This window comes from Haliotis rubra, unplaced genomic scaffold (assembly GCF_003918875.1).
Source record: "Haliotis rubra isolate DU_JTF1 unplaced genomic scaffold, ASM391887v1 Scf517, whole genome shotgun sequence".
NCBI classification, from domain to species: Eukaryota; Metazoa; Mollusca; class Gastropoda; order Lepetellida; family Haliotidae; genus Haliotis; species Haliotis rubra.
Window position 1 is genome coordinate 47,498 of NW_025767210.1, and position 27,854 is coordinate 75,351.

General features: G+C 40.0%; 2 protein-coding genes across 2 annotated transcripts; both read right to left on the reverse strand.

Moving 5' to 3' along the window:
- Positions 1–9,767: 9,767 nt before the first annotated feature.
- Positions 9,768–15,769, reverse strand: LOC124292426 (salivary glue protein Sgs-3-like). Its single transcript, XM_046729506.1, has 9 exons — positions 15,736–15,769; positions 14,726–14,755; positions 14,332–14,505; positions 13,799–13,837; positions 13,112–13,141; positions 12,719–12,892; positions 11,302–11,559; positions 11,130–11,153; positions 9,768–10,260 (listed from the first exon to the last, which is right to left on the reverse strand). The coding sequence occupies exons 2-9, from the start codon at positions 14,751–14,753 to the stop codon at positions 10,085–10,087; spliced, it is 903 nt and encodes a 300-aa protein (XP_046585462.1). The 5' UTR covers positions 14,754–14,755; positions 15,736–15,769; the 3' UTR covers positions 9,768–10,084.
- Positions 15,770–16,270: 501 nt separating this feature from the next.
- On the reverse strand, positions 16,271–27,666 carry LOC124292413 (SCO-spondin-like; the record flags this gene model as incomplete). Its single annotated transcript, XM_046729494.1, has 12 exons — positions 16,271–16,449; positions 18,420–18,449; positions 19,211–19,249; positions 19,953–20,126; positions 20,602–20,631; positions 21,490–21,537; positions 22,296–22,443; positions 25,149–25,313; positions 25,612–25,808; positions 26,146–26,187; positions 26,710–26,730; positions 27,573–27,666. Coding segments are annotated over 12 exons (1,167 nt in total), but the record flags the coding sequence as incomplete, so codon positions are not given.
- Positions 27,667–27,854: the final 188 nt, after the last annotated feature.

Below are 27,854 nucleotides of genomic sequence, written 5' to 3' on the forward strand. Positions count from 1 at the left end.
CAGTTTGAACGACGCAGTCATGGTTCTGTACCATGGTTCTGTTTTATGGGGATTTCATCACTACACACTCGTTGCCAGCTAGGGCGAAATGATCGACAGTTCTCTATTTCGCCCTTATCGTCTGTTGTTGGTGTTAAGATTTTCCTGTGTTCAGCTGGTGTACTCAGTTTGTACATTAGGCGACCTCAAGCCGTCAGAGGCATGTAAGCAAAACCCTGAGTGTTTTGTGGATACGGACTTCCTTTATTCATGCGTATAATGCGGCTGGTCTGGTTTCCCCTACATCTACACCAACCTCCAGTACTTCGCACACTCGCCTCTACTATGGCGCTTCACTGTAACTGTACAGTGGCATTGATAATGCAAGAGTGTTTCTAGAAGTCTGACACAGTCTTCGCCAATCAGTATCCACACCATATGAGTCCAACGCTTCGGACCATTGGTGCCTGACCAGCACCTCAACAATCCCCAAAGGATGTCACATCCTACATTGTTGTTCGCAATGAAGCACGACGATGTCGTGTGGGGAATGAGTTGTTTTGAACAAAACAACTGGGTATGTCAGTTAAGGAGTAACACTTGGATAGACTCAGGTCCAAGCTTCTTACTGCATTCCCTAAAGCTAATAACGTTTTAAAAATCGGGTGGCCTTTTCCATTTAAGCGTACATGGCTTATATGAGAATGACCACTGAGATGTAATCCCTCTCTGTCGACCAGTCTTCCAGATTCCACGATCGAAGGTGTCTTCGTTCATGATATTTCTTCCCACGAGGCATGATGTCGCTGTGTGGGAAAAGAGTTGGTCCGAGGGAAACAACTGGGTGTGTCAGTTAAGGAGCAACACTTCGAAAACTCAAGTCACTGCTTTTTACTGCATTTCCCTAAAGCTGATCTCGCTTTGAAAATCGCATGGTCTTTTTCATTTAAGCCTACATGTCTTATATGCGAATTACCACTGAGAGATAGTCACTGTCTGTTGACTATTCTGCCAGGTGCAACGAAGATACCTTCCACCATGCATTTTCTTCCCATGAAGCACGCCGACGACGTATGGGAAAAGAGTTGTTCCCGGAGTACAACTGGGTGTGTCAGTTAAGGAGTAACGCTTGGGTTAACTCGAGTCACTGCTTTTTTACTACATTTCCCTAAAGCTAATAACGCTTTAAAAATCGTCTGGTATATTCCATTTAAGACTACGTGTCTTACCACTGCCTGATCGTCACTCGCTGTCCGATCTAGGTGCGACGACGGTTTTCCACCACCGAGGCGCACTTAATAACATTGACCGAGCTGTCTTTGTTACCTTGTGAGGCGATCCCCACAGATGACACGCCCTCCATCCTGCCTGTCCGATAAATGTGCAGGAAGTAAGTAGTGCAGGATTAGTTAAAAATTTAGTAAAATCTAAATATTTTTATATTTGTATACATATCCTGCACTACTTATGATAAGGGCCCACCCTGCGCTTTCAACTACCTCCCCTCTTTGTTTTCATCTGTGGGATTTACGGCAATAATCAGAGGTGGCTGACGTCACCTTCCAGTGATGCGTGCGCAGACGGATGTTTACCCGAGACCAGGAAGTGATCACAGTCTACGCTTTCAACATCAATCGTCTGGCACAGCCACATTTTTCGAGTGGTAAGCAGTAAGTGCAGGAAGTAAGTAGTGCAGGATAAGTATACAAATATAAAAAATATTTAGATTTTACTAATATTTTGTTTGCAGTATTTTGATTGTCACAGAGGAAGCGTTGAAATTTACTTGAATACACATTGAATTATGAAACATGTTTGTACCACTATATGTCTGAACAAGCCAGGGGACAGGGTTGAATGATTCAAGAGCAGATTTGATATCTTGTACTCTAAGCAAACAAATCAGATAGGAACATCAACTATAGCGTTGAGGTGGTCCAGACTCGATTATTTACAGACCCCCACCATATAGCTGCATGGTGGCACAGATGGCAAGTTGGTTGAAGAACAACTGTTTGCTGTACAGAGTTGTGTCCCTTGGGTATGTGAGAGGCATCTAATGTCCAGGCCAGCCCTGCTGTTTGTGGTTTTTCAGAACTACTTATGGGTAGAAGATTTGATTTATACGAGATTGTATCAAAAACAATTTCTTCACCTTCTACAGTCAGCTGAGTGTCAGATGTTTCAGTCAGAGAGATGTGAATAAGCATATGCTTTGTCCATAAACAAAATGATATAGCTCTTCCCTGTTCATGAGCACACGCTATATTACTCTGTAGAAATTAAGGACCGCAAGTTTTATTCATATTACTGTGCTGTCACTGCAGATTGGATAATATATAGAAATAAGCTGTCCTTGACTTTCTTTGAGTGTTATTATTCAGCATGTCCAGCATATACAAACATTTCATGATAAATGCCCCTGAACACGTCATAATGAGACAGCATTGTTTGGGTAGCCTGACATGACTGTACACACAGCTTTATCGTGTGACTGTTGATTTTGTTATTCTTTCCCAATCACCAAGTCAGAAAGTATCTTTCAGAGAAAACCTGTAATCAAGCTTGTTATGTCATAATGAGACAGCATTGTTTGGGTAGCCTGACATGACTGTACACACAGCTTTATCGTGTGACTGTTGATTTGTTATTCTTTCCCAATCACCAAGTCAGAAAGTATCTTTCAGAGAAAACCTGTCATCAAGCTTGTTATGTGCCTTTGTTTCTGAGGAGAACTTCTCGACAATGTTTCATTGTTCACACAGACAATTCACTGTTCCTCTGAAAGGTTGATCTGTGATAAGGTTCTATTTTAGCCCAATTCAAATATCAATCATTTTTGAATCATTGTTCTATGACAAGCTATTTCTGTTATAACTAATGAGAAAGTTTGTGACTTAATATTAATGTTTCCCTTTTTTTGTATTGTTTGTATTATATCTCAGATATGATAGATCTGAGATATGGTCATCTTCATATATTGGATAGAGACGACTCTTTGATCAATTCCAACATCAGCCTTCTTGACACATCATCCTCAACTTTCTCGTTGTGGAAGACAGAAACATGCAAGTTTGAAAAGAACAGGCTGATTTGCAGTGAAGTAGAACATATTTGATAACTTCCGTAATTATTGTCTTAAAGTATGCAGATTTTCTGGGCTCAAATAGGCTCTGGTCTCAGCTTACTCTTTCTCAGCCTGCTGTTGATCTCACAAGTTCCTCAGCAGTGTAGATACCTATGTATATATACATATTATTTATGATCATGAACAAAGTTTGAAGTGTATATATATTCTGTAGCATGACATCAGTGTAAATATGCACCTGGTGGACATTCTAGGAACTGTGGAGAAAGGCGGACAAACACTCCTCTACTTGTCAGGAATGGGAGACAACAGATCTCCTGTATGTGAAGAAAGGGAAACAACCCCTCCTCCATATTTGAAGAAAAGGAGACAACCGATCCTTGTTTATTTTGTATATTCTAACAAATATGCATACATTTGTGATCATCACATTTTTTTCGTTTGGCATTATGCGTAAGGGCTACTCCATCAAAAGGAAAAATACTAAGGTTCTCGAGAAAGTGATATGGCTGTTCATCTAGTGCTTTAATTTCCTACTAAGAGTTATTGTCATTCCGTTTTTTACAACTAATTACTCTGCCACGAAGAGGTATTTTGCTTATTTTTAATGACCTGAGAATTTTCTTGCACTCATATTTGATATTTGCTAGGATATATTTTTTTGGTTTTTGCCATTTTGCCTTGCTGATATTTCATTCCCCTAATTGAGGTTACCATTGAAATCATTGTCACTAAGTTATATTGAAAGGCAAAACTAACAGTGATAGTATTTTTGTTTATGATAAGATTTGTGAGGAAGCACAGATGGCTTTATCATCAAGGGTGCTGCACTTTGCCCGCTGCGTGGTTGGATCGCTTGTTTAGATTACCAAGTGCCAGTTGTTTTCACTGTAATGTGTGTGGGATTTACCAAAGTGGTTCACATCTGAAAATACTCCAGGCTTTCTGCCCATGCCGAGCTGACACAGCGATGTAACTGAAACATTGTAGAGTCTCATTAATCTAAGAATGTAAACAAGTGTTCAGTAATCTTTTACCCCTTGAGTCTGAGGATTTTGAACTTTTCCCAATTCATTTGATATAAAACGTAAGGGAAGTCTGTGTCAAAATATGTTAGGTATGTAATATTGAAAGATTTGGTTACTTTCATTCTCCATCAAAGATGTATAAAGGGAATTTCTATTAGCTATGACCTATGAAGGAAGGTCCGGGTTAGAATAAACCTTCAGCAACCCATGCTTGTCATAAGAGGCGACTAACTGGATCAGGGGGTCAGGCTCGCTGACTTGGTTGACACATGTCATCGTATCCCACTAGCGTAGATCGATGCCCTTGCTGTTGATCACTAGATTGTCTGGTCCATACTTGATTATTTACAGACCACCGCCATACAGCTGGAATATTGCGAGTGTGACGTAAAACTAAATTCACTCACTCACTCTATTAGCTATGACTCTCAGTGACTCCTGTCAGACTTAAACAGCATGAACTACCCAGGTGAGCCTTACCTGTTGTATTCCTGGGACCCTGTTCATGATGCGATTGTAGCATTACGACAGTCGTAAGTCAATGTTAAAGTATTGGAGTTACGACTTTCGTAGCGCTATGATTGCTTTGAGGAACAGGGAGACTCTCAATGTCTCCTGTCAGACTTAAACAGCATGAAACTACCCAGGTGACCCTTACCTGTTGTATTCCAGGAAGACTGACCAGTGTGTAAAGTGTGCAGTGTGATTATTGACAGTCATCAATAGTCATTAATTTTATATGATCTGTTAATTTGCCTTTGAGTATATATTACTGATGGGTGTTATGCCAGCTTGTCTTTGTATAAATTTATCATGTTCATATGGAATTTGTTGTCCAAACCAAGATAAGATAATTCAAGAAGACTGTTAAGAAGTATATTTATGTACATCCATTTCAAGTGTCAGATGTATAAAACTGGTAAGACTTGGGAATAGAAGGTCTCAGTTTAGCAATAAAGATGGGTGCAGGTGATTCAGAGCCCTGCTGCCATATAGATGTACTAGGATTGACACATATTGTATATTTCTCAATTGCATTGGGATGACATTAGTTGTGAATCATTTTGACAAAAGAAAGTGTTTGTGAAATGTTCACATTAAAAGAATTTTTAGAGAATGTTATATGGCTTCAGTTAAGATAATGTTGATCAGGTAGTGTAAGAAGTACATTGCCATGTTGATATGAAGGCTTCATACTTACTTGCTCGATTGTGAGTACATGTTAGGCCACACCATTTGTATTTCTTGTTTTACGGATTTTTGTCCTCAGAAAACCTAAAGGCAGGAGAGGAAAAAAAATAAAAATAAAATCACCAGTCAAGGTTATATTCCTTCTAAATATTCAAATTTTACTTTTGGCAATTTATGAAGTGTATATTGGGCAAAAAACAATCTAAAAGAACATTTTCTTGTAAGTTTACATTTTGGGTCAATAAAAACATGATTTTATTTTTTGAGTGGGGAAAATTAATGAATATTTTTTTCCTTATTATTGAAAAAATATGACAGGCGGATCCGTAAAACAAAAAATAAAATTGGGGTGGCCTTACAAGCAGTTTCAGACATTGATATATTTTGACAAAGAAAGCAGGTGTAGAGGCAGTCACTATTCTGTTATACCAAGACTTGAGAACTCTAAAAAGACCATTTATTTCTTTCCAAATCTAATTATTTTATGTAAACCACATGTCTGATCTGAGCTGCAGCCTATTTGAATAAGACCAGTCTACCTTTAAGACGTTGCATGCTGTAGGTGTTCAATCTGCAATCCTATTTACTGTACTGAGAAGACCATAGACCTATAGTACTTTTTTACATACAGTAGCAAAGCGTAACACAAACAAATACATCGTAAATAATATCACTTCTGTAATGTAGATTATCTGTTATTCATTGCATGGTATATATACATTGCAAGATACTTTGTGACTTAAATTCTATGCCCTCATGTCATCAAAAAATCTGTTTATTCGGGGGTTCAAATCGAAATATTTCTTTATGTATTTTTTTTCTGATATTTGCATACAATGCATAGAACAGTCTTTTGAGACTATTAAGACATTTTGACAAAGTAAATAGTCTATAGTCTTAGATCACATAGAGTACTATGTCAGTGCTTTGGTCATGATATAGTGTCAGTTGAACTTTACTAGTGGTCATTTCCTGAAGCTCATAACTTCAGCATGCAACTTCCAATGATTCTATCTCTTATGTACTCTTAACTTCAACTTAAGATTTCTGATGGTCATAGCACTAGTGTTTCTACCTTCAACATTGATCTGGAGATGATTGTACTTCTTTGTTTTTAATTGCAATATAGGTCTTATTAAGGTCAAAGCGCGCTCATATTGCATTGGATGAGCCTAGATCTCTAAATTTGATCACTGGATCATGCAACACCCTAAAGTGGATCTTGAATCGTATCCACCTGTTATTTTGTATGAGTTATGAATCTCAGTATTTGACTTGAGTTTATGAAAGCTCTCTCACAATCTGTGACAGAGATACCTTTCTGTGTGATGGATTTAAATCAAGTTGAGCACACATTTCTTGGGACTGTCTGGTTCATCCAGCTATTGGTGAATAGTTTGTTTGAATACATTTTGTTTGAAATGATTTTGGACCATTGAATTTGAAAACTCTAGATGAGGCTGGGTTATATGAGTAAGTGTGGCCACTTGGTAAGTTTCGAAAGGTCTGTGGTGGTTGATGGCAGTGTTCAGATTCCTGAAGAATCCGGCTATATCTCTCTCTTGTGTAAGTCTATCTGTGATATGGTTGTTATCAAAAAACGACAAGATGAAACAAGCCAACTGTTCAATAAATCATTATTGTTCATTGATCTCAGTTTTTGTTTTTGTTTTTGTTTTGTGGGATTCCCAATTGTGCAGGTCGATGCTCATGCTGTTGATCACTGGATTGTCTGGTCCAGACTCGATAATTTACAGCTGGAATATTGCTGAGTGCGGCGTAACACTAAACTCACTCACACTCACTCACTTTGTTTTGTGACACTGACATTGATTGGGAAAGACATGGCCCTTTGCAGTCTGTACTTCAGTGTGGTGCAGTGTAAGTAACTGGAGTGATTTACTTCTTGCATCACACATAGACATGAAATTATTGACTATCATGAAGCCTGCAGGTCAGCCAGTCGTATGGAAAACAAGGTTTAGAAGAACCATTAAGAAAAGTAGGTTCATATTTGGATGATGGATGAATGAAGTGCATGAAAGAAATCTACAGGAAGGTTTCAGAAAATGTATGTCATAGTAAATATGAAAAAAAGGGATCATGTGATGCAGAAGTTGTTTGAAAATTATTGAATTAATTCCACTAGTTAGTATTCTGCGAATGGGTTCCTGTCTGCTGTTAGGGCACATCTTCATGAAGTAATTAAAATAATATTAATTCGCTGTTACACTGCTTTCAGATCAAATTACTGAGCACGTGAAGCGCGTGACTATGTAGAGTACGTTTGCTACTGAAGATACTGTGGTTTAAAAGTTTGACTTTCTTTAGAATAATGTTGTAACATGGGTATCCGTTTAACTATCATTAACCTGCATTTACATTTTTGACGAAAAGATAACATTCAGTTTGTTACATTTCCTTATTACTAAATTCGTTCAAAACGGGGTACAAAACCGACAAAACAAACATTCCACGACACTGTTTGCAAAGGGTTGGGTTGTACATGTCTATGGAGATGTGCAAGACCTTCCAGTGTTGGGTCTACCGCCCTTTACAACAGTTCCCCCATGTTTCTTAACGTTGATCGTTGATGGTTGATAACCAATTTGGGCAGCAATTTGGCGTGGTGACACTCCCGCGTTCCTCATACCGATTAAATGCTATCTCTTTACACTTGACAACTGAGAAGGACCAAAGGAATACATAAGGACTGTGGCATATGCCTTGATTTTGCGGACAGAAACGTTGTTTTGCCATGAGTGAGTGAGTGAGTTTAGTTTTACGCCGCTTTTAGCAATATTCCAGCAATATCACGGCGGGGACACCAGAAATGGGCTTCACACATTGTACCCATGTGGGGAATCGAACCCGGGCCTTCGGCGTGACGAGCGAACGCTTTAACCACTAGACTACCCCACCGCCCCGTTTTGCCATGAGCTGGTGCTGAGCAAATAACGTTTGGAAATCGACAGGTCCTTCGCGGTTAGGCTTAGAACTTTTCAGCCAGCACTCGTACATGTGTTTTGGTGATTCATTCTTCCCCAACTCCCTCACATACCAGCCGGACACTATTCTTGTGTTGCCATTCGTTTTTCCAGATGTATGTAATGGCTGGCTTGTTGCGGCGTGCTAATATTAACAGTCCACGGATTGCTTATAGACCGGAGTATTGTTGATTGCTGCGTTGAACAACAAACTCGGGATTCTTCAGCAAAAAGGGACGGATATGATTTGGGATATGATTGCTGTGTTCCACGTTTCAAACAGCCGAGCTGGTGGAGTGTCCAGTGATTAAATTTATAAGCTCAATACTACAGGTTCGGTTCCATACCTCGATACAATGTGCAAAGCCGGGCATCCACTCTTATTCACTGATCAAAATATTATCCTAATTTTGCTTTCTTTTTTTTTTCAAATTCAAACGAGGGTGTGTTTGATGAAGGCACGTGTCTTCGGCCATAACATAAAAATGTGTCTTTGAGCACACCGCCCCAAGTATGTCTTTTGGTGTAACGTGACAAAAAATGTGTCCTTGAGCACACCGCCCCAAGTATGTCTTCAGGTTTAACGTGACAAAAATGTGTCTTTGAGCACACCGCCCCAAGTATGTCTTTAGGTGTAACGTGACAAAAATGTGTCCTTGAGCACTCGTGTCTCCATGTAAAGCACACAAAAGTGTTCTTTAGCACACTAAAGCATGTTTCTTCAGATATACGGCGACCAAGATTTGTCTTTGAACACACCTTCAAAGCATTTGCCTTCAGCTATGACGTGACCCAAAATGAGCACGGCACGTGAAACGTGTCCAGGTTCGACGTATAATCAATAAAAAAACGTGTCTGCTCTCAGCAACCGAAGCATGTATCGTCTTAGAGTAACACTAACAGTATCCTTTTCAGCCACAATACAAAGAACCTAGTCAAACATGGCGGAGGCCGGACCTATAATCAACAAGAACTTTAAAGCCAAAAGATCTCACGACAAATCCATCCCAGCAAGACCCAACAAGAATTCAGTCATGGGTAGAGCGCAAAGGGTACTCTTTATTTTCTTCAAATGCCCCTTCAATTTGTTTTCAAGATTCTTGTTTTGTTAACGTAGTTGCTTTCCTCAAGGTGACGTTGACAAGATGGATGTTTCATTTGGTTTTGACCTGTGAAGATCCGGGGTAGAATAGGTCTTCAGCAACCCATGTGCTTGCCACAAAAGGCGACTATGCTTGTCTTAAGAGGCGACTAACGGAATCGGGTGGTCAGGCTCGCTGACTTGGTTGACACATGTCATCGGTTCCCGATTGCGCAGATCGATGCTCATGCTGTTGATCACTGGATTGTCTGGTCCAGACTCGATTATTTACAGACCGCCGCCATATAGATGGAATTTGCCGAGTGCGGCGTTAAGCTAAACTCACTCACTCACTCACTCATTTGGTTTTATTGTTTATTTAACCTTTGTGAAATTCGACATGGAGTCCAGAATGTTTCATAGACTTTTAATCTCTGAACAACCAATCATCGTGCATCGGCTCGGGGACTATTTAACAGGATATTACATTGCTTTTACAGATTCAAGTGCCTTATACCGTAAACAATGAATTTTAAGGAACCGTATGGCATTTTTCTTTAAGATTTAAGGATTTAAGTTAAATCCTACAAACATACATAGACGAACACGAATACGAACATGACGTCATTGGTTTGTTCACATTATTTTGACGATCAATGATAGTTCTCCTTTCTTGTCACATATCTGATGTTCCCTGACGACAAGGAACAGCCAGTGAACACGGCCGTCTCTACGGGCAGGTCGGCGATTTATAATCGCAGTACTTGGTGTTGTCGTTCCAAAGGGTCGACGCCGGGCACTGATTGCCGTCGTACGTCAGTCCGCTGGAGCAGGTGACGTAGATGTTGCAGCCCCTGCATGATTGGTAATCTCCGTTGGGGACTTCGTTACAGTCTTTCACACAGCCTGGGCAAAGTACAATGAATTAGGTTAGAAGTATGCTACCTTTCTGTTGAATAGTATCTTCGTATGTCAAAGTGTCTGAGGTAGAGAAGCTACGTACTCAATTGCTTAAATCACCACACATTGTCCCTGACTTGTGTGTCCATATCAGTATTTAACACTACACACATACGCCTACATATGTCTTGATGTAAAATGACTGCCTCCGTGGTGTAGAGGTTAGAGTGTCCGCCCGGAGAGCGGAAGGTCGCGGGTTCGATCCCCGACCGCGTCATACCAAAAGACGTTAAAATATGGTACTTGTTGGTCCCTGCCTGGCGCTCGGCATTAATGGGTACAACAAGGACTGGTTGGCTCGGATTCAGTATAATGTGTCTGAGTGGGGTATTCATGCTTCACTGCGGCATGGTATCTCAGTGGGCTAGCACTATAAAACCAGCTTCAGTCTGGGCTAGTACAAGCAGCCGCACATACACATACACACGCATGCACGTCGTCATATGAGCAAAATATTCTCAAGCACGACGTTAAACCCAATTTCACCTCACCTCACCTCATGATGTATAAGATTGGTTGGTTGGTTGGTTGGTTAGTTGGTTTGTTGTTTAACGCCGTACAGCAATATTCCAGCTATATGGCGGCGGTCTGTAAATAATCGAGTCCGGACCAGACAATCCAGTGATCAACAGCATGAATGTCAACCAAGTCAGCGAGCCTGACCATTCGGTCCCATTAGTCGCCTCTCATGACAATCATAGCCTACTGTATGAGACATATAGGGGTTCGACACAAACACAGAGGTAGAAGAATAGACAAGTTGAAGGATGTTTTAGTGCCAAGATACGACTGTCGCAACAACAGTATATACTCACGATATGGATTAGGCATTAGGACTCCTGCAACCAACGAAAACAGATCTCTTTAAAATCATAATGACAATTTGAATTAAATGACATTGAATGCAATGGAAAACACTGAATACAAAAATCTCTCTGTTTCAACGAAACACGGTGCTTACGATGTCATAACTAAACAGTACGTTACCTGGCTTCGTTGGTGCACGCGTCGTCGGCGGAAATGTTGGCGTAGGTGTTGGCACAGTTGGTGGTCGTGGTGTAGCCGCACTTGTGGGTTTAGGTGTAGGGGTAGTTTTTGGTTGCGTAGTTGCAGGTGTTGTCGTAGGTTCAGGTGTAGGAGTCGTCGTTGGTTGCGTGGTTGAAGGTATGGTTACCTTCACTGTGGATGAAGGTGTAGTCTGTACCGGTGTAGTCGTCGGTGCCACGGTGGAGGTTGGTGTCGTTTCTGTAGTAGAACGTGTTGGAAATATCCACAGGCAAATGTGTAAACATATAGACTAGAGACAGTGAGTGAGTGAGTTTAGTTTTACGCCGCACTCAACAATATTCCAGCTATATGGCGGTGGTCTGTATATAATCGAGTCTGGACCAGACAATCCAGTGATCAACAGCATGAGCATCGATCAGCGCAAATGGGAACCGATGACATGTGTCAACCAAGTCAGCGAGCCTGACCACCCGATCCCGTTAGTCGCCTCTTACGACAAGCATGGGTTACTGAAGGTTCATTCTAGTCCGGACCTTCACGGGTACTAGAGACAAGATAAAGGGACGTAGATATATGCAGGTTAATGAATCTAAATGCTTGATGTGTATATGTTTACAAGATTCTGAACAAATGCCTGTGAACTAGTTGTCCGAACGCCCAATATGCATGTTAGAATTTTGGCAAACATTCCTTTACATCTTGAAATGACGATGCTTGTTTCCTGGTACACTAACAACTAGTCTCTGAAATGAACATATTATACAGAAAAAATAGTCCATAGTAAAACAATTAATATACTACCCATCAAAAGTTTAGACTCACCTAAAGCACTCACTATATGTTATGCATATACATATGGTTACATCGAAGATGAATTTCTCCACTAACTTGGGGGAGCCAACTGCAAACTTTATGCAGATGAATTGTAAGAGGATCATGCATCAAATTGCTTAAAAGCATGTGCAAATATCGTTCATGTGAACAGCTGCGTTTTGGTGTAAAGTTTTCTGAAGAATTCGCCAATTTTCACAGATTTTCATTATTTACTGAACTCATGACAATAATCTGTTCAACCTTACGAATTTGTTTTACAATGCATTAGTTCATGTGTAAACAGTACCTTTAAACTGAACTGACTATTTTGCAAAATCAAGTTTAGAACAGTTGACTGAAATAAGAGGCTACATTTACACTAGTGAGTCTAAACTTTTGATGGGTAGTATATAATGAAAAGGAGCCCTGAGACTTTCTTCATCCTAAAGCTGTGGAAATCTTGACTTGCCACATTTCCTAGACTTTCTTGGAAATATTTGCCTCAGGGTATGTATAACAGACTAGTTTTCTGTAAATGTACACCATAATCCTCAACATGAATCTATCAGCATGATGTTCCTACCTTGACATGTGGGTGAGCTTGACTCACAGAACTTGATGTTGTCGTTCCACACCGTCCCGGGAGGACAGGGGTTCTTGTCAATGATCTGCTTGTTGAAACATCGGACGTAAACATCACAGCCCTGACAGGACTGGTAGAAGCCATCACCCTTACTGCTGCAGTCGCTGACACATTCTGTACAGAGGACGATGATGTGATACAGACACTATAAACGACGGTGATTGTGTAAAATCATGTTATCAACACTTTTGTTACATATTTTGACGATTTTTTGAACACAATAGGTAATTAATGGATTTTTAAAAATCCAAACGCCTACGCGTTTCTTTTTGGGATAGTATATAATTTTCATAGTACGAGGATCCTATACTTGACCATTAGTATTTTACTTACTGCCAGTTGGAAGTTGCCCCGGAGCCATTGCTGAAATCATAAAGATGTGTACAATCATTTTTAGAAATATTTTCTATTATAAACAAAGTGCGTTCATGCAGTCAGTATGAAGTTGCACACACAGTGTAAACCCGAGCAGGCAGGTGTGCACATAAAGTTGATTTACACAAAGTACCAACAAACGTGGTTTACATTAATAAATCCGTCAAAGAAAACACGTTATTAAAGTCAAATCTTACCAATAAACATGTACACAACATTAAGGACAGAACAATGCCACATGTAACACCATTTCACGCAGTAATGAAGCTTTGGCACAGTCATTCAGGAAGGATACCGTTCTCCGTTTATCATCGTGACCCGGTATATATACTGAGGGAAAAAAATAAGGGATCACCTGAAAGCACAAGTGTTCCTTTATTTGTTTCCAGGTTTCTTCACAAGCTATGCGATACAACGCTTGTGAAGCAACCTGGAAAAAACTACAGGAACACTTGTGCTTTCATGTGATCCCTTATTTTTTTCCCTCAGTATATTTCATTTTATGAAAACGTAAGGAATGAAAAGAGGATTGTCAGCCAATCAAATGCCCCAAACACTTGCAGTGTATCAGTTGTGTTATGGTATTATATAGGTATACACATGAACACCAATTCCGTTTTGAGTATCTACAGTGCAAGGACTTACTGGTTGTAGTGGTTCCTGGCGTGGTAGGACTGGTCGGACCTACAACCAGAGACAGACATAGTGAGTTGGGCAAATGTAGCTTTGGTGCTACACCCGTATATATGTAACGTTAGCTTACTACAGAGAAGGTGTTTATCAAATGAAGCTGTATTTGTTGACGTTTGTCAGCTGGACACAGAGACCTACGAGAACAAATTCGATGATATGCAAAGCATAACCAAATATTTAGTTTGAACTCTAAACTGTTATTATCTAAAGCGAACTGTATCAACACGGAGCGTTGCCTTTGACGTGACGTCATTTGTCAAACAAATTCTTTCTGAGTGCATAAAGCTTAAAAAAAGGCGGCTACGAAAAGACTTTGTTATTCACTTCAAATAAAAGCTGTAGTGTTGGAACTGCAAAGACACGTAGATGGTGGATGGTGGAAATGTATTAACATTGAACGCCCTCTGAACTTTGGGTGTGTGTTAGAAAGTAAGAAGGCTAGAAGACTCGCTGAAGACTGAGATTGTGCCATGAATCTGTCCTACCTTGACAGGTGGGGGAGTTTATGTCACAGAACTTGATGTTGTCGTTCCACACAGTCCCGGGAGGACAGGGGTTGTTGTCAGTGATCTTCTCGCTGACACATCGCACATAAACATCACAGCCCTGACAGGACTGGTAAAAGCCATCACCCTTACTGCTGCAGTCGCTGACACATTCTGTACAGAGGACGATGATGTGATACAGACACTATAAACGACGGTGATTGTGTAAAATCATGTTATCAACACTTTTGTTACATATTTTGACGATTGTTTGAACACAATAGGTAATTAATGGATTTTTAAAAAATCCAAACGCCTACGCGTTTCTTTTTGGGATAGTATATAATTTTCATAGTATGAGAATCCTATACTTGACCATTAGTATTTCACTTACTGCCAGTTGAAAGTTGCCCCGGAGCCATTGCTGAAATCATAAAGATGTGTACAATCATTTTAGAAATAATTTCTATAAACAGAGTGCGTTCATGCAGTCATTATGCAGTTGCCCACACAGTTTAAACCCGAGCAGGCAGGTGTGTACACAAAGTTGATTTACACAAAGTACCAACACACGTGGTGTACATTCATAAATCCGTCAAAGAAAACACGTTATTAAAGTCAAATCTTACCAATAAACATGTACACAACATTAACGACAGAACAATGCCACATGTAGCAGTAATGAAGCTTTGGACACAGTCATTCAGGAAGGATACCGTTCTCCGTTTATCACCGTGACCCGGTATATATACTGAGGGAAAAACATAAGGGATCACCTGAAAGCACAAGTGTTCCTTTATTTGTTTCCAGGTTTCTTCACAAGCTATGCGATACAACGCTTGTGAAGCAACCTGGAAACAAATTAAGAAACATTTGTGCTTTCATGTGATCCCTTATTTGTTTCCCTCAGTATATTTCATTTTATGGAAACGTAAGGAATGAAAAGAGGATTGTCAGCCAATCAAATGCCCCAAACACTTGCAGTGTATTAGTTGTGTTATGGTATTACAGGGCTCCAGATAAGGGCCGTATCGGCGTATGTACGGATATAAAATAAGCACGATACGGTAGGAAACAATTTTAAAAACGTAGCAGATACGGACCACAGCAATGGTGTACGGTTTCAGAATCATTTACAGACGTATTTATCTGAAAAAGTATTGTTTTATTGTTTACCCAAGAGTAGTAATGTTTTGGTGCATATATGAAGCGAAACACAAGATTACTGATACGCCATTAAATTCCATTCAGTACTCTAAATGTACTCAATGTTTCCAGTACTCCTATATTGAAAAAATAAGGAGTACGTACTCCTGATTATGAAAAATTATCTGGAGCCCTGGTATTATATAGGTATACACATGAACCCCATCCGTTTTCAGTATCTACAATGCAAGGACTTACTGGTTGTAGTGGTTCCTGGCGTGGTAGGACTGGTCGGACCTGAAGCCAGGGACAGACATAGTGAGTTGGGCAATTGTAGCTCTGGTGCTACACCCGTATATATGTAACGTTAGCTTACTACAGAGAAGGTGTTTATCAAATGAAGCTGTATTTGTTGACGTTTGTCAGCTTGACACAGAGACCTACGAGAACAAATTCGATGATATGCAAAGCATAACCAAATATTTAGTTTGAACTCTAAACTGTTATTATCTAAAGCGAACTGTATCAACACGGAGCGTTGCCTTTGACGTGACGTCATGTCAAAAAATTCTTTCTGAGTGCATAAAGCTTATAAAAAGGCGGCTACGAAAAGACTATGTTATTCACCACTTCAAATAAAAGCTGTAATGTTGGAACTGCAAAGACACGTAGACCCGGTGGATGGTGGAAATGTATTAACATTGAACGCCCTCTGAACTTTGGGTGTGTGTTAGAAAGTAATTAAGAAGGCTAGAAGACTCGCTGAAGATGGAGATTGTGCCATGAATCTGTCCTACCTTGACAGGTGGGGGGAGTTTATGTCACAGAACTTGATGTTGTCGTTCCACACAGTCCCGGGAGGACAGGGGTTGTTGTCAGTGATCTTCTCGCTGACACATCGCACATAAACATCACAGCCCTGACAGGACTGGTAGAAGCCATCACCCTTACTGCTGCAGTCGCTGACACATTCTGTACAGAGGACGATAATGTGATACAAACACTATAAACGATGGGGATATAGGTACTGAACTCACTTACAATGCAAGTTTGAATACATATGGAAATGTTTGTTTCGATACCAAGCTATATGCAGGTTTGAATTAACGGATCCAAATGATTGTGCCTAAGGCACTGGGGGTATGAGTGAGTATGGTTTTACGCCGCTTTTAGCAACAGTCCAGCAATAACACAACAGAAATGGGCTTCACACATTGTACCCATTTGGGGAATCGAACCCGGGCCTTCAGGCTGACGTGCGAACGCTGTAAGCACTAGGCTATTCCACTGCGCCTCTATGGTAATGAAGCTTCCATTTCAACTTATACACATTTAGAACTACGTAATTATATGTACACAGCATCAAGTGTATTTCAGTTTCAGCATTATTTTATTCTCTAAGTCTACGTCCGAGTTCAGCCTGTCAATTAAACCACAGTCGCCATTGTGCAAGCTTACTCTATCGGTTCCTTTGGTGTTTATTGTCTTGCCCCAGCCAAATATGTTCAGCGACAGTGAGTTGACGTATTTACGCAGGCATAAAAGCAAGCCAAGAATACCTATAACTTCTTATAGTGACATTTAGAAGCTGGTATGATCAAGAGAACGATAGATTCTAATTACGGGTATTCACTTCCATGACAACGACATTGGAATCTATGTCGAAACGTCGTCTAGACAGAATAAAGAAGTGGTATATCCATAAAAAAAATCGTCCTGATTTCTTCATCTTCTCAAATTTTAGAATGCCAATCAAAGAAAACTTGTTTATTGCACTGGATGCGAAGTTTCACTGTAGCTGCTAACACTGTTGTCAAGCAGTCGAAATGTCTCATCCATTCCAGTCAACAAGTTGTCTGTCCATAAATAAATCGTTCCTCTATATCACAGCAGACCTAACCTGTCTGATTGTCTGTCGCTAAAACAATCGTTCGTGTTGAAGAACAAGTGTGCCTCTGTTTAAATCCAGTTGCCGGGGATTTACTAATTTTATCTTACCTCACACATAAATGTCGCTTTCTGATTGCCTGCGCGCTCTTTTATTATTTTCAATGTACCCTGCTTACAAGCGAGTAACATTTCAATGTACCCCGCTGTCAATGGCAACTCATTTGGTACTTCGTGGTAGTAATTCTTTATCTCGAATAACATTGAATCACGTATGATGTACGGAAATTACCGTTTTTTTGCGAATGCAAATCGATGGAAGGGAGATAACTCTAAATCTGTTTTTCTTGTCAGCAAAATCTAGCGATGGCTACAAAAAGATTTGTACCCGTGCTTCAAACAATTCAAAATAAACATTAAGATGTTCGGTAAGATAAATACGTTGTTTACTGGTCCCTCGGGGCCCATGGGTTGATGTACCCTCGATGTTTGTTTATGTTCCCTGAGTCCGAACCCATGCCCCGTGACCCGTGAACAACTTATAGTGTCCACAGCGATTATTATGTTCAAGTGTATTGGTCAGCTTGTATTTACATTTTCATTTGAGTTTCTCTTGTTTCAAGAGGTATTTTAATCACTGGTCATAATTGCCAGTTAATCACAATCATTTCATGGGGGCAAGTCATATAATTGGCCCGTTACGTAACTACCCCCAGTGCTATACATATTTTCCTAATCGCCACCTATTGTACAACTGACATATGCAGAAACCAGTGTTAATGATTCATTCACCACGCCACTCAGTTACACACCCTGTTATAATCAGATACAATCAGTCGAAATACGGTAGCATCGTTTCAGAGAAATCCATTTTGTTCATACCTTTAACAAAACACCAAATGGCATCAGTGCAAATGGCATCGGTGTTTTAATAGCAATGCAAATAATGTCATGGATTTTGCAAACTGATCATAAATCGTCTTCTTGATCTGCGAACATATCAGAATATTGATAATCATCATAAGAATCCTATCAATGACGATTATTTCACTTACGGCCGGTTGAAAGTTGTCCTGCAGCCATTGCTGAAATAGTAAAGAGTTATATGAATAATTATATATTATGTTAGCATGTGTGTTGTGTGTCTTTCACGTGTTGAGAATATAATTACAGAGAAAAGAAAACACCGTGTATATTTTATTGACGTCCTGTTTGCGCCCGACACGGTTTCACAACATAAATAATATGTCAGAATTTTTAGAGAACTTAGAGAATGATACAATCACGTTCGTTAGAAAACACACGTCATATTTCCTGTGGTTCCTATGTAAGGAAATACCAACATCCTGGTGTCTATCTGTTCAGTTAGCCCCACACAAACGAACACGTGATAGCACACATGTCTTCTTTTCCAGAAAGCACAGATACAAAATATTAACGTGAAACTGGTTGTAGTTGCCAACATTTAACCTACATTAGGTCCGAAAATGAATCACAATTTTTTATCTTTTCTTCTAGAACCTCCAATAGGCCTTCCACAATTATCAGAATCATGTATGAATTACCTTCAGTAAAGACGTGTGTGTGTGTGTGTGTGTGTGTGTGTGTGTGCGTGCGCGCGTGCGTGCGTGTGTGTGTGCGTGTGCGTGTGCGCACAACGTAAAAACTGATACTCATATATCAGCCAATTTCCCCGTATGGGCGTGACGTAAATGTTTTCGCTTTATGAACATACAGTCACAGAAAAGACATGGTTGGTCGATCATATTACATAAATCACTTGTATTCTATAGATTGTATTTTACATAAGGAGAACCATTTCAGTATGTACAATGTAAGGACTTACTGGTTGTAGTGGTTCCTGGCGTGGTTGGACTTGTGGGACCTACAGCCAGAGACAGATATAGTGAGTTGTGTGTATGGTGGAACACTCCTTATATATGCTACAGTTTGTCAGTTTCTCTCATAACAGTGCATTTCTGGTGTCCCCGCCGTGATATTGCTGAAATATTGCTAAAAGCGGCGTAAAACCAAACTCACTCACTCACTCACTCATAACAGTGAGTGCATAATCTGATGGATGGTGTTTTAGGTGACGTGAACAGACCAAATGCATTTGTCAATATCTTTACGCAGTGTCTAAAGTTACCTCAGTAAGTGTCAATACATCTGTTCGTAAACATATTCATAGTGACATTGGGTAAGGAGATTATTCCATATACATAGTATCAGCAGCATAAAGTGCGAATGTTATACTGAGAGACACAAATAAAGAAACACAGGACAATTCAAGTGTTCCTTTAATGGTTTCCAGTTTTCATCACCAGCTGTGAATAGCGCTGTGGGAGGAAATCTGAGAATAAATAAAAGAAGACTGTCATGAAGTGGTGTTCCCTTATTTGTTTCCCTCAGTATATGTTCCATAAATGATAGCACGGGACGGTCTCTATTCGTACCGTATAATACTTACAATGTGAAAACAGGATAATAATATCTTGTTCTTTAGGCTGAGGATGGTGTTTCGTGTGATCATTGAAAGCATTTCAGTCATTGATATAAACACGAATCTGTCAGCATGATGTTCCTACCTTGACAGGTGGGAGAGTTTATGTCACAGAACTTGATGTTGTCGTTCCACACAGTCCCGGGAGGACAGGGGTTGTTGTCAGTGATCTTCTCGCTGACACATCGCACATAAACATTACAACCCTGACAGGACTGGTAGAAGCCATCACCCTTACTGCTGCAGTCGCTGACACATTCTGTACAGAGGACGATAATGTGATGCAAACACTATAAACGATGGTGATATAGGTACTGAAGCTCACCCAACAAAAAGAAAGGAGAATATAGTATAATATAATTTGAAATAAAGGCAGTTTAGCTAAATGCAAATATGATGAGGTTAGTTCAAGGTTGTGAAAATTACTTTCATCACCATCAATTTACCATGCTTTAACCTATAGTGTCCCAGTCGTCTAAGGTGCTAATGTGCTGTGGGGAGTTGTACCTCTGTTTGACAGCACCTTACCCGTGTTTGTGAGATTCACCACAGTGGTAAATACCTGTAATCTCCGTGTCCAACCCCCTCCCCAGCCACATCCCCGCTACATACATCGTGATACAACCGGAATGATGTTAAAAGCGGCACTAGACAATATCACTCTAAATAGATACATCCATTACTCAATAAGTACCTTTAACTAAATACCTTCATATTGAAATATATTTACTTACGGCCATTAGAGAGTTGTCCTGCAACAGCGACTGTAATGGGAATTTCATAGGTTTATTTTATACACTATGAAAATAGTTAAGCACCAACCGTTTGATGCATACTTTCAAGCCTGATTTGGAATATCTACACCTGGCATTTTTCTCATTGCGGTACATTCGTAACAACTCGCCTCTTTCCGTGACCTACAAGAAGACTCGTACCCCTATCGTACGCCATTATTGCCAAGAATCGTGGCAAACCAATCAAATCGCGCGTAGTAAAACGCATTTCGAAGCATGAAAATGGCGGCACCGTTGAAGTTTGAAACTTCGCTGAACTATGCAAAGCACAATTTAAACATAAACTTTGAGCTAAAGGATCAGAAACTGTAAACACTGAAACATATTTACAAAGGGAATGACTGTATTGCTCTTTTGCCCACGGGAAAAAGGATATTCTAGGAGCCATGTTTGGAAATTCAGAGTTATCTTTCCTTGGCAATAGTACTAGCCTATTTTAATCTCCATGCCCGTTTGCGCTTAGACAGGGCCCAGTCGTAAACATGGCCACGAAAAGGGTACGAGACGCCATCCGGCTTGCCGGAATGACACGAGTAGTTACGAATGATTGCGGTACTGCCCGGGATACTCCAGACCGTCCAGGCAGGTGACGTGTCGCAATAGTTTCAGAGATACCAAACAGACACGGCTAAAATTTGATATATATATTTGCGAAGAGAAACATCACTGTGTTTAAGCATTCATAAAAAAAGGATAATGTTGGCAGAATTTGATAAACTGTGTCTCAACAGAGCAACAGGTTGTATTCTACAATGAAATTCTGGTAACGATAAATCACGCACGTCTGGAATAATGCATGCTGAATATGAAAATTATACGGTTCCTTACTTGTCGGTGTTGTCGGTGCCGCGGTAGATGGTCCAGCTGTAGCTCCACCTAGGGACGATATCAAAATGAAATTGATACTTTTATAAAGCATCTTGTTATTGTCCTTGTGGAAGATACCCTCAGGCTGCCTCAACTATCCAAATATTCTCTAATCTCATGGTTCTTTGAAAGACGGAAAGTGTCACCTGATCCAAACGCGATTATTTACAGACCGCTGCAATTTAGCTAGAATATACTTGTTAAACAGCAAGCAGACAACCCAGTGATTCCTGTCATGTTGATGTTTTGTCCCTGTCCGATTCCACCATTGTATCTCTTCGCCCCTGCACTGTTATTGGGAAAAACTCATATATTCTATAATGACCTCAAAGCACGAATGAATTCTTTATTATTGCTTCTATCCATGGAGATGAAGTGAGACAGATGGGTTCGAGTCCAACCCTGCGTCTGAGTCCTAAAACGTGTGTGAGTCCTACCACGTGTCTTAGTCCTATCACGTGTCTTTCTACGCTTCCGATTCCCACAAGTTGTCCTACCACAGACATAAGCCTGATCCCCGAGTGAGTAAGGTGATTTAGTATTACGCCGCACTCAGCACTATTTCAGCTACATGGCAACGGTCTGTAAATAATCGAGTCTGGACAAGATAATCCAGTGAACAACTGCATGAGCATCGGTCTACACAGTTCGGATACGATGACATGTGACAGCCGGACCACCCGATACCGTTAGTCGCCTCTTACGACAAGCATGACTGATCCCCTGATGTGCAACCGATGACATTAATTTACCGACGTCACACCCACCAGAAGCAATGTTACAGCCGTTAAGGTCCATCCTCATTGCGATGTATCCGTGCCACTCTACTGGACTGACTCGGACATACTGAGCGATGACTGGACATGCGAGACTGTTCGTTACATGCGTGGTGGAGTCGGTGTTGCCGTCGAAAACCTGAAATCCAAAATATTACAGTCGCATATAATCATGCCAAGATATGAGGTCATGAATACGTGGAAACATTCATGTGCCCAAGAGATCAACGGCTCCGTCATATCATGTTCCGAATATGATACTGTTATGAGAGTGTGTTTTTTTTGTAAGTTATAATATCATTGATTTCGTGATAGTTAATTTGGGTCACACTGTTTAAAGTTTTGAGTGTTGGTTGTAGCTTACATCTTGCATCATGTTTGGTCAATGGCAATAATATATTTTAGCGGTACGCCTTTTTCATAGCGCTCCAGAGTTGCCTCCATTGGCTTATTTTGTTTTGATTCCCGGTCGTATGTTCGAGAAAATGGCCTAATTTTCTGAGTGGATAGTGATGCTGCCCGCATTTACTTGAATGCTCGAGAACTGTGTAAGAGCTGTATAAAGGGTGCATGTTGCATTGTGCTGCGGGGCTTTATTACATGACTGGATTTGTGTACATCTGTCTGCCATCGTCATCGTCTGACCGTGTTTGTCTATATTCAACTGTTGTCAATGTAAACAACCTTCAATCAGTATATCTGCTCTCACTGTAAATGTCAAGACTCTGGTGAGTTAATATCTAATATTTGTGACCCGATATTTTAGATTTGTGACTCACTTCCATTGTACTAGAAATCTGTATTGTCATTCATTGTAGTTTGCTCATTGTTTGCTCAATATATTATTGAATATTTTAGACTTGTCGTTGTTCTATTTTGATGGTTCAAGGGGGACTCTTAAACCTGTTGTCACGGCAACTAATTAACCGTAACAATACAGGTCGAAATGTTATTTAAGATTTGCCGGAATCTTTGCGTGCGTGAGTTCGTTCTATTTTCTATACTACATGGTTTAAAAAAATCAGTGATTACAATGTTCTTGTCGGCCATTGTGGTGTCCATCTCGGTTTTATCAAGACCAGTGTGATCACCTACCCATAAAATATCATTAAAAGCCCAGTTCAAATCTCATTCTGTTTGCATTTTGCACTTCAACACACCAAATTATAATAATCAATTAGTTTTTTGAAAATAGTATTTACAAATGTTTATCTCAAATTATATAAGAATTCTGTTAGGTATTTGTCCGAACTGTTACCAACCCAAACCCTTGTATTTATATGTACAGATTTACCAGCTGCGTATTAAACCAAAATTACAACTACTTTCATAACAGCTTAAATGTTTGAATACCTTTAGTCAGGCAATACCCGTGTATAGTTCACATCATGAGATATCCCATGGTTTATGGGGAATGTGGGAGATATCCAGTTTATATAAATTCACAAATCAGATGTTTGAAGTATTGGCTTAAGATTCTGGAAATGCATGAACAACGAATACCTAAAATAGCTTATAATATGCTTGTTCATCTTGATAGCATGGGCAAGACAACTTGGGCTTCACATATTAGAAATCTTTTATTTTCTCATGGCCTTGGATTTGCATGGTTAAATCAGACAATGGGTAATGTAACTCTGTTTCTTAAACGTTTCCGAGAACAGTCAATTAATATGTTCCATCAAGAATGGCATTCGACTCTCGAAAATAGTTCAAGGTATGATCTATATAGGTCCTTTAAGAGCCTTATCCAACCAGAAATATATTTATCTGTATTGACATCAAGAAATATCAGACGCACATTTGTTCAGCTCCGACTAGGTTTATTAGATTTAAGTATTAATAAAGGTAGAAGATTGTCTATAGACAGAAATATGAGAATTTGTCCATTATGCACTTCATCTATTGAAGATGAAATTCATTTTATATTTGTATGTCCATATTATGATGATCTTAGAAGAAAATATATTTCAAGTAATTATCTATCAAAATATCCAACAATAGCCTTTGTCTCGGTTCTCACTTCCAGAAATGAAACTGTTATCCGTAACCTTTCTCTATTTGTAAAACATGCTGTTGTCTTGAGAAATGATAGGATATCTAAGCAATAACCATTATAATTGCCATTGTATTATGTACTGTAGTTATGTATATGTATGTTACTCCTTGTATATGGGCCGGAGGCCTTGAATACAATAAACTTGACTTGACTTGACCATATGAAGTGAGTCAGTGACTTAGTTTAGTTTTACGCCGCACTCAGCAATATTCCAGCTTTTAAAAATGGTGTCGGTCTGTAATAATCGAGCCTGGACCAGGCAATCCAGTGATCAACAGAATGAGCATCGATCTAAGCAATTGGTATACGATGACATGTGTCAACCAAATCAGCTAGCCTGACCACCCGATCCCGTTAGTCGCATGGGTTACTTCTTTTGGGAAAATCCGTTGATCAAGGGAACCTTCAAGCGCCTTGAGCATGTACTAGTTATGTGGGTATGCGTGCTATAAAAATATGCTATAATAATATCCTATGAATATACATATCGAACTTTAGCGAACATGCTAATAATATGATTGACGATTTGCTTACACCAGATCCTGTCTTAAAGTGAGTAAATTGCATTGGAAGTAGATTTAAACAGTATTTCAGTAATATCAGTGCTTGCGTCGAATTCGAGTGGGGGCAATTTCCAGACTGATTCAGGTGTAAGAAGTTCACCAATTTGGTAAACACACCAAACCGTGAAACACAGTCAGAACTACTTGTCCACGCTTCCTTGCACAAACTCTGGAGAGTAAATTGCCGCACCTCAGAAAACTAGGTCACCTTTTGTAGCTCACCTTCTCTGCTCCAGCGCTGTCGGTAACCGTTGTCCACGATGCACCATCCAGACTGTACTGAATAGTATACTTTGTCACCCACTGTTTGCAGCAGCCGCTGACGGGGTCGGGGTCGCGTCCCGCCGTCGTCACTGTCCGCACTACACTGGGCGCGGTAAGGTCAACCTGTAATGTGAGTTGTGGTGGTCAATGGGAGTTTGTGTGACCCCAACACAGCAATGTTCCAGCTGTACTACATGGGGCTGTAAATAATCTGGACCAGACAATCCAGTGACTGACCCAATGACACCAACCCGCACAGTGAAAATTACATGTTTCAACTAAGTCAGTAAGCATGATTTTCTGCCCCTGCTGTTCGTCTTTTACAACAAGCATGATTGCCAAAGACTCACTAGGAACTTTCCTGGAGTTGGCTTTAAGTTCCTCAAAATTGTAGCTTTCAGACATCGGATTCCTAGTTTACCTGCAACCATTGTTTTGTATCCAGATCAAGGGCGACCCAGGAGCCGACCTTGTAAGCTTGGGGGTTAGGGTCAACCTTGACGCTTAATCTTCCCCTGTAGGGGGCGTAGTCGTGAGCAGGAACCTTGCTGGTGTAGTCTGTGGAGGCGGAAAACGACGCGTCTGGTAGCGTCGCCGTCAGCGAGTCGTCACATACACCTAAATTGAAGATTGAGTCTTCTGCTAATATGGGCATCGACAATTTACACCCTAAATTTCCCTTCCTTTTCAAACTGATGTACATGTTCAATGGTGAATTCTCAATATTTGTTCAAAATTAATCTTAGGGGCATATCTTTCACAATAATAAGAATTTTGAAATTTGCTCTGAATATAATTTTATGAAATAAGAATATATTTATTAAATCTACGAGACCCAGTTTCAACATTAGTGACTCAATTCCGGGAAGGAGTTTGTTCTGAGTGCCCCTGGAATATCACAGTAAGAACATGATCAGCCTTTGTGTCCTTTGTAGGAATGCCATTCATTACTTACCTGTTGTTGTCGTTGATCCTGGAGGAACAGGAACGGCGGCACCTGAAATTGGAAACGTAAATAAATAATAATAATAATATGAATTTTAATCCATCCATGGCTCATACTCTAAATTTTCATTTTTAGCTTTCTTGGGACTATAAAATCCAAATCACATTACGTTCCCATCAACCCATCTACTGCTGGATGATCAGAGACATAATATGGGCAAGACATCGGCCGAAGTCGACACCATGTGTACATCAGTGTGGTACATCATCGGAGCCCCAGAAACGTTCAGATCACACAGAGTTACCATCTGACCTGATTCTTCACAAATACAGTGAAACACCCGGACTGCATCTTTTCGGATAAACGGGTGAACAAACCTGATATAAAATATCATACAATATACAGATTTGCGTGACTAAACCAATCGGATAAACTTGTTGTAATGATCCGTATTTCGAATTCGATAAAATCTCACCTACACCTAACCACATTCATCATTTAAAGTAAGAATATATGGAATATATTTCAAGAAACATGTTAATTACATAAACATTTAAAACGAGGAAGACTTACATTTTACGATGCCTGTTATGGCTGCAAAAATAAATGTAAAGTGGTAACGCATGTACATTTACATCTAACAGACATACAACGTCTTGGAATTTGTGTTGCGATGTGAAAAATGAGCATGAACTAACATTGACCATGGGCAGTTATACAACGACAATGAAGGATCAATTTGTAACGGCCCGACTATTTGTATGTATATGGAGAGGCAACTAGTGGGGTCGAGTGGACAAACGCACTAAACATAGCAGGACCGTTGTGTACCTCATAATGACAATCACTGGATTGTCTGGTCCTGACATGTAGCTGGAATATTGTTGAGTGCGGCGTCAAGCAACAAACAAATATGTCTGCGGCGAAAACGATATTGTTACGTTGATTATTGTACTTATCACCTTACTTCCGTTCATAGTGGAAACAATCAGTAAGATGAACTTAGGTCGTGTTAGAATCTACATGAAATGACCAATTGTACCCTGTAATTAATTAATTATATTATATTACCAAGATATAGCCTACAAGCTGCGTCCGCAGGTTTGGTACATATCATGTCGAATTTACATTTTAATAAACACGAATTCGTTGGTAACAAGTAGCAATATCACGTGACAATCACGTGACCAAACACTATGAACTAAAGATATCCATATCCAGGCTAGCAGATTCGTGGAGATTTTTACAAGACGGAGATATTCAAAACGCTGAGTTGCATGCTTTAAACCGTATGGTAAACCATAAACAGTCCAGTTTCAGTGTTTAAAGGTGGACGTGAGGCTGACATCATCTTTCTGATAAGGATCAGTCGTCTGTATTTTACACAATGTTTCGTTTCCTTTAGTCAGTCGCTCCTTCTCTCAAACATATTTTACCTTCAGCCTTTTCTGTTATCCATGAGCTACAAATGTAGCTGGCTTGAAGAACGTGTCTTAATCGTCGTTTCAAGCCTGCACTTTCATTTTTGTAAGATTAGACATTGACCTGAAATGCGTCTTGTGAGACATGCTCCTCGTCTGGAGTAAGGACAGACTGGCCTGAATGCTTCATACTTTGAGATCGTGGTTGTGTGATAAGGACATGGCAGGTCCAGAAAAAAAGAAGATAGTAATGACAACAGGCACTAGGACATCTGTTGATATACAGCTATGTCTTAA